The sequence below is a fragment of the Mytilus galloprovincialis genome, chromosome 1 (genome assembly GCF_965363235.1).
Source record: "Mytilus galloprovincialis chromosome 1, xbMytGall1.hap1.1, whole genome shotgun sequence".
NCBI lineage: Eukaryota > Metazoa > Mollusca > Bivalvia > Mytilida > Mytilidae > Mytilus > Mytilus galloprovincialis.
The window spans coordinates 17,909,263-17,925,581 of NC_134838.1; the positions used below are offsets into that span (position 1 = coordinate 17,909,263).

General features: G+C 31.1%; 1 protein-coding gene across 4 annotated transcripts in view; it reads right to left on the bottom strand.

Annotated features, from left to right (window-relative positions):
* The window catches only part of LOC143067933 (high affinity 3',5'-cyclic-AMP phosphodiesterase 7A-like), a 72,389-nt gene that overhangs the window by 34,788 nt on the left and 21,282 nt on the right, over window positions 1–16,319 (bottom strand). For 3 of the 4 annotated variants that reach the window (XM_076241576.1, XM_076241583.1, XM_076241591.1), the window contains one exon: window positions 15,115–15,175. In XM_076241576.1, coding sequence (XP_076097691.1) covers window positions 15,115–15,175 — 61 coding nt within the window. Of the gene's footprint in view, window positions 1–6,492; window positions 6,592–15,114; window positions 15,176–16,319 lie in introns of those variants that run through there. The other variant, XM_076241611.1, reaches the window with a different exon arrangement.

The window sequence follows — 16,319 nt, forward strand, 5'->3', positions numbered from 1 at the left end:
CAGATCAATAGAGATGGAAAATGAAAACACACAAAAAATAGTACCACCACTTACTTATGCAAGACAGGATATAAAATATGGAAACCCATTGAGTTATAATATTGAAACCAATATAAATGAGCTTGGCCTGATCACGAATAATTGTTTTTGCTTTGTTTAGCTCTTTCCCCTACATTGGGAAAGACCTGAATGTGTTTTCTAATATTTATGTGATTATTTATAGTATGTTATGTCTTATATAAAGCAACTTGTCTACCAGCCGTAGGACATGGACCGAATTCAGTAAAAATCACTGACATCACAATTGCATAAACAGAAAAAAATATAGCAATCTTACGTAAATATGTAATAAATTAGGCAGGAACCTGTCATGAAGTTGTTATGATGATGTATAATACTATTACATTAATCCTAATTTCAGATTGAGTCCCTTTCATACAGTAACAAAAAAGTACGTATAAAAATGAAATCGTCACAATATAAAACAAAACCAGATGCTCTGCAGGGCACAGCTTTATACGACCGCAGAGGTCAAACCCTGAACAGTTGGGGCAAATATGGACACAACATTTAAGCTTGATACAGCTCTGAATTTGGATTGTGATTAAATAGTTGACACAACATAGGTTTCTGACACAGAATGAATGTGGTCTATGAACTTGAACTTTAAAACTTAAAAATTTTAAATTGGACATTTACCTATTATGGTCCAATATCCAAAATCTAAATTCATGGTTAGATTCAGCATATCATAGAACCCCAAGAATACAATTTTTGATGTTTGGTGTTAAAATTTCATAGATTTCTGTTTACTTATACTAAGGTTATTGAGCAAAAACCAAGAAAAATGCTTATTTGGGCCCTTTTTGGCCCCTAATTCCTAAACTGTTGGGACCAAAACTCACAAAATCAATCCCAACCTTCCTTTTATGGTCATATACCTTGTGTTTAAATTTGATAGATTTCTATTTACTTACCGGTATACTAAAGTTATAGTGTGAAAACCAAATGTCTTCGGACGAAGACGACGACGCCAACGTCATACCAATATACGACCAAAAAATTTTCAATTTTTGCGGTCGTATAAAAATGGAAATGGGAATATGTCAGAGACAACAACCTAATCAAAGAGTAGAAAACAGCTATTGGCCACCAATAGGTTTTCTTAGATTTTAAACTTGGTATTCTTCAAGTTGATCTGATTGCAACTTCATGGTGAACACTATGACCTGATTAGTGAATAGTGGATAGGTCAGACCCCATATTTAGCCAATTAATTCAAATGTGTACTATTAGTTTCCAGTTGGTGTGTGCAGTTGAACTTTAAAGTAAACTATAATATACCAAAACTTAGTAAATTAACCAGATATGGTAAAGACTGACCGACTGTAACTTATAATGCTCCCTTTATATTGTACATGGGGCATACAAATCTATATATTGCAGATAAAATACAAGTCTGACCTTTGACTAATTTGATACAAAAAAGCACATTGATTACAAAACCTCACAGAGGTTACTAGCCTAGAATACATGTCAAAGAAGTCAAGATTTAACAGAATATATGGATGCTAAATTAGGATATAAGCTCAACCTGGCCCACAAAATGAATCAATTCATCTCTGTCAGACAGCAAGCAATAAATTACCATCCTGCGTAACACATGTTTAATCTAAGTGAAGCAATCGTATGCTTAAAAAATACACATTTGTGAAGTCTCAACAAGAATGATACAGCATTTGATCAGTACTAAAATCTGTTTAGTACAGCAATAATGCACATGGGAACAGATAAAAAATTAAATATCAAGCACAAATACAAATGGAAGCGTATTCAGCACACTCATCCCCGTTCCAAAAAGGGTCATAAAGTTTTAAAATCTCAGGAGCAACCCTCCCACATTGAGCGTGAGTCCCACCCCCACCTAACATCAAATAATGGATCTGTGAGCGTGAATATCTACTAAATGAATGAAGAGAATAACATACATATTATTGTGGTATGGACACACAGCATTGTTAATATATGTCACATTAAGTCAAGGTCAGTTGTATACCAGTAAATTATACCATAATTTATGAGGATTTTCCTTCTTTCTGACATATATCAGACAGTAGTTTTCAAATATGACTTATTTACTGAGCTGATTAGTCACAAATGTGTTGTAAACCTCTAAATATAGTTACTTCTTGTCTAAATTCAGTCTTAAGTATATTTTCAACTTTACACTACACGAAGAAAAAGTTTTTTTACTAAACAAATTGTTTATTTTTGTATTATTTGTGCAAGATTTGTACCCATTTTGACCTTGTTCCCATTTTAGCCATGCAAAACATAAACATATGAATTTCTCATTAAACAGACAATTCTTAATAATTCCCATAAATATCTCTACACGATAAAAATGGCAATTTTCAAGAAACTTTAAAAATTAAAAATGCTCATTACAATTTGGTACTAATAATTCAATTTTTTGTTTTAAAGCCACTTTTTAGCACCGCATTTAGGCTATTTCGTTGCAGCTAGTTTTTATTAGTAGGGAAGCCAGAATGACCGGAGAAAATCTCTGACCTTCGATAGGAAAACTGACGATACTAGTCAATTAAGATTGGGGTTGAGTGCACCCGCACGAGCAAGGTTTGAACTCACAACGTCAGTGTTGACTGATTACAGTAGTAACTACTAAGACATCTCCGTACTGAGCTCCCTTGGTACTAATGAACTATTAAGTATGAAGGTAGTCCGATCATATTAAAACAGCAATAGATTAAGACTTGCAATAAGGCTTAGAGGATTTAAAGTTTTAAATGCAGGGAACAAAAGTTGTTATAAATCTGTTACGTCATGAAGATCTTGATCTTATTGTTGGCTGTATCTTCCAGGTGTAAGAAATTAATCCAAAGTAATCAATGGTTAATACACTGCACTACATAGGTCAACTATTGGACCTCGATGAAACTTTGACCGCAAGTGTTTTTATATTTAGTGAAATTTCAATGCAGCTACAGGTTTGGAGGATTTTGAAAATACTGCAGGGGTTAATTACAACGTGGCGTTTTACCTATTGTATCTAGGGTTGACGTCGGTGCAGGCCGTAGTCTAAGCATTTCAGAATATTTTGAAATAAACGTTATTATACAGTATGGTTGGGTTTCTGCTTTTTATATTACGGTAGCTGATTTATCGCATCCCATTTATTGTCTGTTTTTCCCATGATATAATAAAACGCTTACTGACTGGATATTTGTGGAATAGTAAGTTTTTTATTTCCCTCTAATACAACTATTGCTGTTGGCAATAGTTGCACCTCCGGGGACAATAAACTTACTATTCCACTCATACCCAGTCAACAAGTATACACTAGCACACAATGTAAGTAAATACATTTTGCTGCCTTTAAAACAATCTTTTTAAATAAATATGTTGTTAAAAGTGTTATGCTTGACATAAAGCATGAAACACAGCATTGACTTTGAGTGATGTAGACAAATGTAGGACACTGATAATTCATCTATCCTTTCATGACATATGCTTATATTCAAGAAACATTATTTAAATGAAAGACAAGATCCTAAGTGTCATGTATAGGACAAGATGGACTGCTCTCACTATATTTCTATGATCAGTGAACCATGAAACAAGGGTCAAAACCCTTATTTAGTATATAGTTTGCACATCATATGAACAAATGTATAAAAGTTTCTAAGTTGATGTGACCAGAACTTACTGGTAAACTGTCTTGACATAAAACTTTAACCTGATTTTCTGCTACTCAGGTATATTGCAAAACCAAAATAATTTTTCTATTGGCTTGTCACCTCATGGTTTATAGTCTTTCCAAACTGCTTGTGGGAGAACATACTCATAAGGAGACTATAAGTCATTAAGATATATTAAAATGTAAATTTGTAAAGACGTCATTTTTACACAACAAGATGAAGATAAAAGGAAAATAATTAAGGCTCTCAAGTCATTTTCGAAATTATCACGAAAGACTTGAGGCTTTTTACAATGAATTCATGCCCTAATTATATTGTTACAGCAAAAAAAATGTCCAAGTTGCTTTACTGCACTGATTATGCACAATAAAAATACAATTATTATTTTAATCAGTCAGAAAAGAGGTTGAATTATGTAATAAATAGTGAATGAAAATAAGTTGGAACATTATATAACAGGCTTAAGGTGATTCGGATATAAGATAATATAATGCATGGCAGAATTTCATTTTTAGATTTTTTATAAATTAATTTTAATTTTAGCATAAAAATAATTTAAAATGACAGTTGCTATGGGTACTATAGGAATACAGTGATGCTGTCATTTGATTAATCTCAACAACTGAATAATAATTGGCTTTTAGCTAGAATATGTGAATTTATTCTGATTTTTATCATAAATAGCAAATTCAGAAAATGTGTTATCACCTATACTTTAGAATATATACTTCCATTAGCCCTTAATATTGCTTGCAATACCAGCAACTCACCAGTTGTCTGAACATTAAACTATTTCGGAAGAAACTGATATTAAGAGAAAGTTGAGGTTATAATCGTGATCATAAACACTTCCACCGACATTTAATTAAGTGGTCATCAGGAGTGTATAGTGAGAAAGTATATTTCAATTGGTAAATTTTGATTTTTGTCACATACTCCATCTTAATAGTACCGAACAGAAGCTGTAGTCTATCAAGAAGGTACTTGCAATGTATCAGACACAGAAATCTCCTACTAAAGAACTTGATGTTGCAATCAATATTTACTCAACTCAGGTCATTGTTTAAGGCCTCAGATCACAATTAATTCCCTTTGTTCGTGGTCTAGGAATATAGTTCCCAATTATTATATAGGGTATTTCTTCCCAAGTAATCTGTCTACTATTTTCTTTGAAATGTTTACTATTTAAGTGGTCCTATCAGTTGCATATATATTGAAATAAGTAAAACATGTGGAAAAAAAATATTGTTGAAAGTGAAAGTAGTGATTTGGCCAAACTGAAAGTAGGGTAAAAATTAGCCTTCGTCATTTATTCAAGATTCAAATCCTACCATTGGCATGCTAATAGGGCCCTCAAAAGAAAAAGCACTGATGGATTGTCCTGGGACAAGCATATTTTATTAGAATGATAATGGTCTATAAGCAGTTAAATTTATTTCATGTTTGTGGCGGTGCAAATTTTTTAATTCACTTTGACTTTAACTAAAAAATGTATTGTAGCCAAGGGGAAGAATAACTGTGTTCTGAGGCCTTAAATAACAAATGTGAACTGCAATTTACCTTGGAAAAAATAAATTGAAAAAGAAACATTCTGAAAGTGAAATGTACAATATCATATCTCCTTTCACCCTTTGAGGAGTCCATGATATAAAGAAACAAATAATTTTAAAAGATACAAAGTCAATGATTTACTAAGAGACCCCCCTCCCCCCAATCCCCTACAAAAAAAACTAAAATAGGAGGTTCAGAGAACATTTCATTAATTCTAAATAGGAGATAAGGTGAAACTGATACCAATATAAACTGCAGTATATAGGAAAATGTCTTTCATTGTCATTACCATTGCAAATATTAACACCAAAAGTCTTACGGTTGAAGAAATAAAACACAAGTTCAAGGACACATTATACGAGTAAAACTTTAGTCTCCAGAAACAAGGGATGTTGCAGAAACAAAAGGAGTTATGGATGTGCACCCAGTCACACATATACAGCAATCTTCAAGTGGTGGGAGGGGAGGGGGGCATAAAATAAGGAATGTGTTGTGAATTAAAACATGAGACAACATATATATAAATTACATGGGAAATAATCAATGTGTAAAACTCTTCATTAGTGTCTTCCTGAATGGAAGGTATTCAAGCATGTGTTCATACTGTCACATATAATTATTTAATAAATATTAATGATAATGAATATCCATGAGAGAGGCTTGCTAAATCCTTTGCCAGGAAAACAACAAACTTGAACAATCCTTTTTTGAGATGCTGTTCCATAAAATAGAATGAACCATGCTAAAACTTGCATATGTAAAATTTCAATTAAAAATATTGCTTCAATAACTTATGAAAAGAGGGTTTAAGTAATTATGTCAGTTTATAATCAGGAATGGCAACTTCAAAAAACAATATGGACAGAACCAAAATTTTGTGTCATTAAGAAAATAAAAAAATCGTTTTTAGACAAAGTATCAGTAAAATTAACAAGTTGTAACAGAGCTTTTGAGAGTTTTCATGGCCACTATGAACGATGCTCTTTAAAACAATGAAATTGACTATTAATTCTAATATGCAGGTTATATCATTGCCAAGTTAGTGTCCCAATTAAGTATGAAATGTACAACATTATTAATGTGTTACAAGTAAAATGTTAAATTGACCTTATTTGTACTTGTAAAACAGATAATTAACCCCATTTGTAAAGAAAGCACTAGAAAATTTATGATGACACCCATCACAAGGTCAAAACAGTTAAATCTACAATAAAAATCTTACCCATAGGATAGCTCTGCAAATATCCCCTTAATGAACAAGTGTTTACATAGAGTCAAATTCCAAAAAGGAAATGTTTACAACCTAATGTAAACTAAATTAGTCACTGTTAGTACACAGAAAATATTTAACTTCTTATCGAGGTTTTTGTCAGGAGTCCAGATTAATATAATATTACATATACTATTTCTATATACATACTGTATAAACTGATTTTCAAAGTAAGTTATTTAATTTACAATACATTTTCACTTAATGGGTGGCTAATTTTATGTAAATTTCTTAAGGCCACTTGAAACTAAATACATATGTATACAAAAACAAATTTGAAAATAAAAAATGAAAAATGTTATATCATGAATATTTATAAAATATTCAAACTGATAATTGGTTTGATGACTTGCAAACAAGAATATATGACATAATTGTCAAATAGATACAACTTTCTTCATCTTTTACAAAAATCTTTAAACATGCAAATAGAATATTATATTGTGTAAGATTTCAAATTAATAATATACTAAGATAATAGCAACTCAATATGTGTGCAATAATACAAAATCACCACACAGCTTATTGTTATAATAGAAGTGTTCAAAAACATATTTAGATCTTTCCCTATCACCTATATTAATGAACATGCATTTTTCATAAATTGATTCATCATAAATTAGGCAGTTAGTTTTCTCTATTGAATAAAATATATCTTTCATAACCTTTTGTAGCCGATTATACAGTATGTGCTTTTCACATTGTTGAAGGCTTTAATGTTGCTTATAATTGCTTACATCCATGTCATTTAAACTGAGGTGGATAGGTGTCTCATTGGAAATCCTTCTAAATTGTTATACATTTTAATCTACAAGAAGAATTTAAAAAGACAAACTCTGTACGGTCAATATGGGAATTTCCCAAAAATATATTTTTGACAGAGTTTAAAATATCAGAAAAAAGAATTCAAGAAAGTGTCTAGCCTGTCATAAAGGTCAGATCAGATTCATTTGTTCACCAGGCGAAAAAAAAGTTATTTTGATGTTTGTTTTCATCTTTTCACAATCAAATATTTTTCCTAGGTACCCATATAATGTTCTTTATTTCTATTAAATCAGTATAAATTAAAAATACTTTACAAATTTTTCCATAAGCCAGTTACCCCTTCAATTCTGCTGATAAAATGGAACTCCATTAACTGGTATTAAAGCAGTCATCCTATTATCAAATTTATCAATGAAAAGATTTATAGATCTAAATTGCCTTGTTTATCATTTTTATTCTGTTTACAGTTTCTCTGTATCCATTATTGTTTTCTGGATAATATCTAAAAACACCAAAAGTACATAAAAATCTTCATTAAAAAGCAATATCTCTAATTAACAGTCAATTGACAGTTTCAATCATGTGATCTGCTGGCTGATAATTTTCAGTCATGTGATTTGCCTTGCTGATAGTTTTTGCAGTTTACAGTTTCTGTCTAGCTTGCAATTATACTTTTCAAGAGTATAATAACTGGTTTATTTGTATTTAAAACTTGGTTTAACCTCATTTGGTTCTCGTAACTATCAGTTCATTATATTCAAAAACTTGAAAATTGGTCAATTAAAAAAAAATAAAAAATTGTCACTTAAGGGCAATAACTCCTATTAATAGTGAATTGGTGGTTTCAGTATAAGAATGTTTTAAGATCTTGTAATGCTGATTGTTTTTTTTTTTCCTTTTACAGTACATATCAGCTTTACTCGTTAAAATATTTTTAAAAAATCTTTAAATTAGTAAAAGATAGTTATAGAGGGACAGTAACTTCTACAAGAAGACATCTGATGGTAGTACATTGTAATGTAAAGTAGATAGACATGTTAATAACTTTTGCTTTGCCTGTTGTCAGTTTTTTATCAATTATTTTTTTTCAAGATATTAGACAAATATATGTTGTTTTATAACCAATGTTTCTCCTTCAGTGTTTTTTTAATGAAATCACTTTCAAAGAACTCTTCAATAATTTGATATGTATCATGCATGATCAGAAAGAAAGAATTAGGTCAACATTTCCAAATGAGCAGCCTGATTGTACTATACAATAAATAGGTTAGATTAATTACATATACATACTTATCTCACCTGAAATTTAACAACCTTCAAACTATTATGTAAAGAATAGGTAACCAAATACTCAGTAGTTCATGGGGTCTTGTTTGTATAGAAATTTCTTCAATAGGTGTCATTCCAACTGGTATCTTCTCTTTTGTCAATGTCAAACTAATTTCACAAGCATTCATAGCATTCATTTTCGTAATTTAGTGTACTTTTAATGCAAATTGTCCTCAATTTAGTAATTATAAATTACATATATACCAGACACAAATTTTCAGCGAATTAAACACTCCAACAGAAGTCAAGGCAAAATTGTATTCCAAATGAATATAAATTAAAGAACCTTAGTGCTCACATACCCCACGTCCCCACATTGCCATTAGAGAAATGAAATAAGTGTAAGAAAAAAATTGTATAAGAAAAAAAAATTGAATCATAATTTTCTGTCAATATCATCACATCTACATAGTATGTCCTTAATATCTACAAAGTTTCATGAAATTCTGTTGTGTGGTTTAAGAGGAGTTGCGATTAGAAACTGTTGCAGTACATTTAAGCAAATAAGTTCAAAGAAGCATAACTCCTAAAAAGAAAATTAATTTGTAATTTCGTCAATATGCACATCTACATAGTATGTCCTTATTATCTACAAAGTTTCATGAAATTCTGTTGTTTGGTTTCAGAGAAGTTGCGATAACGAACTGTTGCAGTAGTACATAAAAGCAAATAAGTTCGAAGGGCGTAACTTCTAGAAAAAAAATTGAATTGCAATTTCCTGTCCATATGCACAACTACATAGTATGTCCTTATTATCTGAAAAGGTTTCGTGAAATTCTGTTGTGTGGTTTGAGAGGAGTTGCGATGACAAACTGTTGCAGTAGTACATTAAAGTAAATAAGTTCAAAGGGGCATAACTCCTACAAAAAATTTGAATCGCAATTTCCTGTCGATATGCACAACTACATAGTATGTCCTTATTATCTAAAAAGGTTTCATGAAATTCTGTTGTGTGGTTTGAGAGGAGTTGCGATGACAAGAAACAGGACTGACGGACGGACTGACGGCCAGATGGACAGACGGGTCAAAAACATTATACCCTCCGCAACCCGTTGCATGGGGTATAATTATCAATGGGATAATACCACTATCAAAGAAAACCTACAAATTGTTCCTTAGTTCACATACACTACAACGAGTGACAAAATGTTTCAGAAATTGCAAGATATTCCATATAGTGTCACTGCCCAGGATATTTTTCCTCTTTCCCTAAATACTTGGTGATTTTTTTTTAATTACTTAGTTTAAAGTTTTTGCAGTTAATGGTAACTTCAAAAAAACAGGTTCCATTAAATAGTTTTTATTCATGATCATTAAAAGCATTTTCAAAGAAACATGAAGGCAGAAAGAATATATATGTTTTGAGATTCAGGTAAAATGTTGCACTTCAAATTGAATCTCTAAAAGCCAGGTTTTTAAATGTGAAGAAAGTCCCCCATTTTTGAGCTGATCAATGCATTTGAATAGAGTCATTATGGTTGGAAATGCCATTTCTCCTGAGTTGCCTACCCCCTTTTGAAATGGCTGGATCTGCCTCTGAAGCATGAGTACCTAGAAAAAACTCAACCTTCATCTATCTATCAGATACTACTGATATTTCTAGAGATCAGCACTATAGGTTAAAATTGGACTTTCAGAAAACATAGAATACCCCCCTGAGAGATTGATTGAAATAACCATTCACAACTTTCACGTAAAATATAAGTTAGAACCTGACCTCATGAACAGTTATATACCGGTAATCTATATCTATGCTGTCATTTTTCAACTATTGACAGTTTATAAAACCCAAAGATAATTCATTGACGGTCAAGATAACATTGTACTCAAATATAATGATAACATCCATTCAGGCATTGACATACTTTTACTAGTAAAATTAATTTACATGTATAACTGACATTATTTCAAGACTTTAACTATGAACTTTTCACGGTGACTACATGTATCAAAGATTTCTTAGGTTCTGTTCAATAATTCAGACATGTGAATATAGTCAAATATTAAATCTATTGATTTACTTGGAATTGACAATCACAACAATTTTTTATGAAAATATCAGGGTTATAATCATTTGAAAGTCCTTCCAAGTATAGTCTAATTATATTAAAAATGGCCTAAAAAAAGTTAAAACAAAACAGTATAAAATCATTTAAAATAGGAGGGACAGAGAATGAAGCATATTTTTTTCTCAGAAATGTTCAAAATAATGAATATATTGGATAAACAAGTACAAAATAGATCTTGGTTCTCTTTTGATTCATGACACTAAGAAAGGGAAGTTTAAAAGATCAATGAAATCTTAGGCCTACAAAATTTCATTGATGTCTGACACACTGACATCAGAGAATCATCGTTTTTATCAAATTACACACAATAAAGAGGGTATCAAGATAGAATTCAACCAACAACATTGTCAAAGTATCACCTCCATTCATACAATACAAAACATGTTGGAGGACCTCATACTTTACTAAATCAACTCTAGATCTACCTGTAATCTTACAAAACAATTGTTATATAAGGCTATGATGACCGACATAATTAACAGACAGACAGTTTAAATGATAGTACAATATTTGACTTAAGATAAATATTTAAGTGTGGTTTTGTGTGCAGTAAGTCAATGAAGGGGTTCCGGAAGTGTTTTAACTACCTATAGATAGTTAGAGGACAGGATAGTATGCATCTGTGACACACAACCCCTTATTTACAGGAAATCATTAACTTCTAAACATTGACAGGATGGTCATAAAAAAAAATATATGCATTTTTGAAAAAAATAAAAATTTATAATTTGAAATTGTTCTATGAAAACATATTGAAATTTTACAATACTATATATCGTAATCTGTCTGACAACAATTGTCTGTTGCATTGGTTTACAAGCAGATTTTCATTTCAAATAAATGGGCAATGTGTCAGTGTCCCATGTTCATGTCCATGGGACACAGATGAGATGCTCCCCCCCCCCCCTTTCTTTTGCATAAATCATTATAAAGGGAAATAATCAAGAACCGTAAAAGCATTTTCACCCAAATTTGTATGAGATCTGAGTTTTGTTGTAATAAGCAATGTGTAAAAGCTTCATAATAAATATTTCGTTGAGGCAAACTAAATTTTAAGAGAGCGGAAATAAAATTATCGGCAATTTTTCCATTTGTAATGGGGCATCACAGTACTGTAACCCTACAAAGATACAAATGACAGGTTCCAAAATTCAAACTTGATCTGACGTTTTGTGGTTGTACTTTGAATTGTTTATAAGTTTCTGAAAATTATCATTTAATCTACCCATATATCAATTTACAGGTGTCCAGTGGTCAACGCTGGAAGGCATTGGGAAAGGATTCCTCTGATTATAAATTCCAATTTTCATTGCTTGTTAAGAAAAAAATTAATGTAAAGTATGCATTTTCATGTGTTTTGGGATATACCAAAAATCCATGGAAATTAATAACCTTAGTTTAATACTTAACTCCTACCAAAGTGAAATCATAGGGTTAAGGATCATACTTTAGTATGAAGAGGATTCTTATTTTTAAATCACAACATATAAATTCACATGTAGAATAAGCCATTAATGACATTTAATGTTGTTATCAATGCTAATTTTACCAGCTTCAAACATTAAGAGTTATATCTATCAATTTCAAGAAAACATGAACAGATACATTTCTTACCAATATTTTGAAGTTTCAATTTTTTCTTTCAAAAATCCAGATTAAATAACAAAGAAAAAAATCTTCTTGACCTGGTTGCTTTAAACAAGAAGAGCAAAAGCCAGGGTGGTGTCAAGGAGTAAACAGAAAACAAGAGTGTCAAAACACAAAGTGGCCATTGCTTGGAATATAGTTAATTTGGAAGTTCTCAAGGCTGTATGAAGTCAATAATAAATTAATTAATACTGAATACATTTTCATCTCATGCTATCCACAGGCACATATATTGTCAATTTGGGTAACACAATATCTCTATTCAAGTATTTGTAGTACTTGAAAACAAAAGTTCTTAACTTTATATCTCAATTTTCAATTTCAAAATTAAATCTCTAGAAGTCAATTAAGAATCCAGATTAACCCTAATAGAGTCTGATTCTACTCTGAAACAAAAACTTGGCAAAATACAGAAAATGAAAACTCAGGAATAATATCTAATGATATGCTATTACATCTGCTGTTGTTTAAAGTAACTTGAAAGACTACTAGGCATGAATCAAAATCACTGAAACTTAATGTCAAAATCCCTATATGGAACCCTACATCAATTTGAACATACAAAAGTAATTCAAAACCAATCTCTAAACATACATTGCTCAAAATGTTCTACAATGGCCATTACCTGAAGTCATCTGTGTACGATGTGTATCCAATGTGTGTGTATATTGTATGAATGGAATCAGATAAAGAAGACTATCTAAAGATAATACAGAACTACGTCAAACCCAAATATTTTATTATCTAATTACAAAGATAAGTGTTTTAAATTACGTATGACATTCAGTTCTAATTGTACGAAGTGCATCATGATCGATAAAAATAAGGTCGATTATTAGAATACAGATCATACACTAACATAAAAAAGGTTGTATTTGTAGAGGTATTATTCCATCGTTAGTATTCATGACCACTCAAAACGCTTAATTGGATTCTGTATCAATCCAAGATGAGGCCATCGGTGACATCATTTAGTGACATAACTCGAAAAAACATTTATTCTTTTAAATTCTTTAACACTGAAAGTGGTTTTGATAAAATAAGAAACTTTCTGAAATTTTATCGTAATTCTACATTTTTTGATGTTGAAAATATCTGTTGTTGAACTTAATTGGTTACTCTATGTTTACAGTGGTTTATTGAAATAATCTATCAATTAGCCACGCCAATGCATACTGGTTATATGCAATTATTATATAACAATTATAGAGATTAAGGGTATTACATCAATGAGACAGCAACCTAATGACAAAAAGAGGCATCTTGTGGACAAGAAAAGTCTAATCAAATTATAAAGTTTGTGCAGTGCTGTTCCAATTTTTCGTTATCTTAACAATACATGTACCAGTACATACTTCTTTGTTTTCTATAAATAAGATAGTTTTATCTTGTGTTGAAAGTCTCTAGAATTAGTTCAAACAATTAATTTCCATAAAAAATCACTTTTATATCAATCACTCAATAGTACTGTCTGAGAACACTTATGTATTGAAATAAGTATTTTCTACTTAAAATGATCTTACTGCTCCAGTTTACATAACTTTAAAAAGGGTAAAAGCTGAGAAAAACTAAGGTGTGAAAATATACACCTGCCCTTAACTTAATGTCAAAGTCTCACCTAATTTTTCATTACAAAACCAGTTATATATTTTTCAAATAAATAGTGATGATACTTCTTAATTTTTTCACATTATTTTCATTGTGATAATTTGTACTTTAAACAAATGGCACTATAATTTCTTTTTGGAACAATTCTTGAACTTACAAATGAAACAAAGTTGACGGTTTACCAGGTCAGCTTTTCTGAAAAATTATATCAGTTGTCACTAGCATTTTTTTTAATGAACTCAGCTAATAGAATAAAAGAACAGAGTTCCTGGTCGTGATGTCCTTTATCTATTCAGAGGCAATAACTAAAAAAACCTACTTATTTTGGTTTTTCTTTTTAAAACAATTTATATTTAATGCACAGCAGTATGGTTTAAGCATTTTTTTAGTTGGTGTTAGTGTATGGCATGCTTACTACTGACAGACAGAAACCCAGTATTTCCATGTCCTAGCAACGCATTATGGAGCCAGGTAAACATGTGAGCCGGCAGCCTCCCCCTAACCAATGTGTGTGTTTGTGAGCCTGCAGCTTCCCCCTAACCAATGTGTGTGTTTGTGAGCCGGCAGCTTCCCCCTAACCAATGTGTGTGTTTGTGAGCCTGCAGCTTCCCCCTAACCAATGTGTGTTTGTGAGCCTACAGCTTCCCCTAACCAATGTGTGTGTTTGTAATCCGGCAGCTTCCCCCTAACCAATGTGTGTGTTTGTGAGCCTGCAGCTTCCCCCTAACCAATGTGTGTGTTTGTGAGCTGGCAGCTTCCCACTAACCAATGTGACGTGTGTTTCAACCTAGATCACGGAAAGCTGAATAAAACTTGGCTTATAGATAGTTGATTCCCACAAAATTTCACATTGACAAATATAAAAACAAAAATTATTTTCCATTGGACAACATGTCCTTCTCACACTTTTACCATTTCTATGCCCAGTGAACCACCAAATGTGGGTGAATATCCTAATTTGTCAAACATTCTAGTAATTTACATCAATATAATGAATATGTATAATAAGATTTTTATTTTTGGTGTGATCACAACTTCATGATAAACTGCCATAAACCATAACTTTAACCAGATAATGGACTAGCTGACGAAAGGATGGACTCACAGACCAGAAAAGCAATATCACAATATTTTAAATTGTACATTATATACATACCAAGCATTCTCACATATATAGCCGTTTCATCTTGCTTATCATATGATATACCTCCTCGCCTCTGAAAAAGAAAAGCGAAAGTTAACACTCAATCAATAAATTTCATTGAATAAGCTTAAAAGTGTGTCTGGAAAACAACATTTTCACCCCAGTATCTTTGATGAGTTTACTTAAAAATAATATAGGAACAGAGACTTTTAAAGTTTATTCAATTCAGGGTCAAATGGTGTTCAAGGACAAGGTCAAATTGATGAGCTAAGCAAATGCAAGCAATGTATTGTTGGAAACAACAGATTTCTTTAACCTGTGAAATGTCATGAAAACCTATCCAAATTCAGACCATATGCATTATTTATCTGCTATGATGGCTCCCTTTAATAGTAGTTATACATTATAACATATAATGATGATGCCAGGGCCTGGAAATTATGCCATTCTTGATGTTTCTAACAATCAAGATAATTTTACTCATAATTTTGAAATTAAGAACATCAAAGCTTGAATACATGATATTTTTTCCAATTAATTTTAATGATCTTTAAATTTTTTAACACTATTCACCTTCAACCAAAACATAATTATGGACCAGAAGGCATGGAATATCTTTTTTTTTACTCCTTAAAGACCCATCTAAAAACTTAAGCTTACATAAATATTTTTGATTACAATAAATCCGCCATTATGGAAATTTACAAAGCAATACTAAACATTTATTGAAACTGTATAAAGTTATTTAGCAAATATTTGTACATGGTCTCAACTTGTAATTAAGATTGAAAACTCTGTGGAATCAGTTATTGGTAAAATCAGATATTTCCCCATTAATTCATACTTTTGTGATTACATCAGAATACTAAGGAAATCAGATGCCAAAATGTATTGAAGAGTTGAATCTATAGTAATATTGTGAACTGCTGTCCATAAGACCTATAAAATATTAGAAGACTCAGGCATTCAGCTTCCTTCTCTAAGGCTCATAGCCACAATAAGATTTGTATTTCAAGATTTGAATTTTAATTTTTTGTTATCTTATATTTAGAAGCTCTTGTTCATATACATGTATTAAGATTATTCTGATAATAATTCATTAAATAAATAAAACACCCCTCACACATTTTCCTCCGAAACAATGAAAAATATGGTAACAGTGTCTGCTATTTTTCTATATACTGCAAAGATTTATGTTATTATTTAAGTCTTAAATA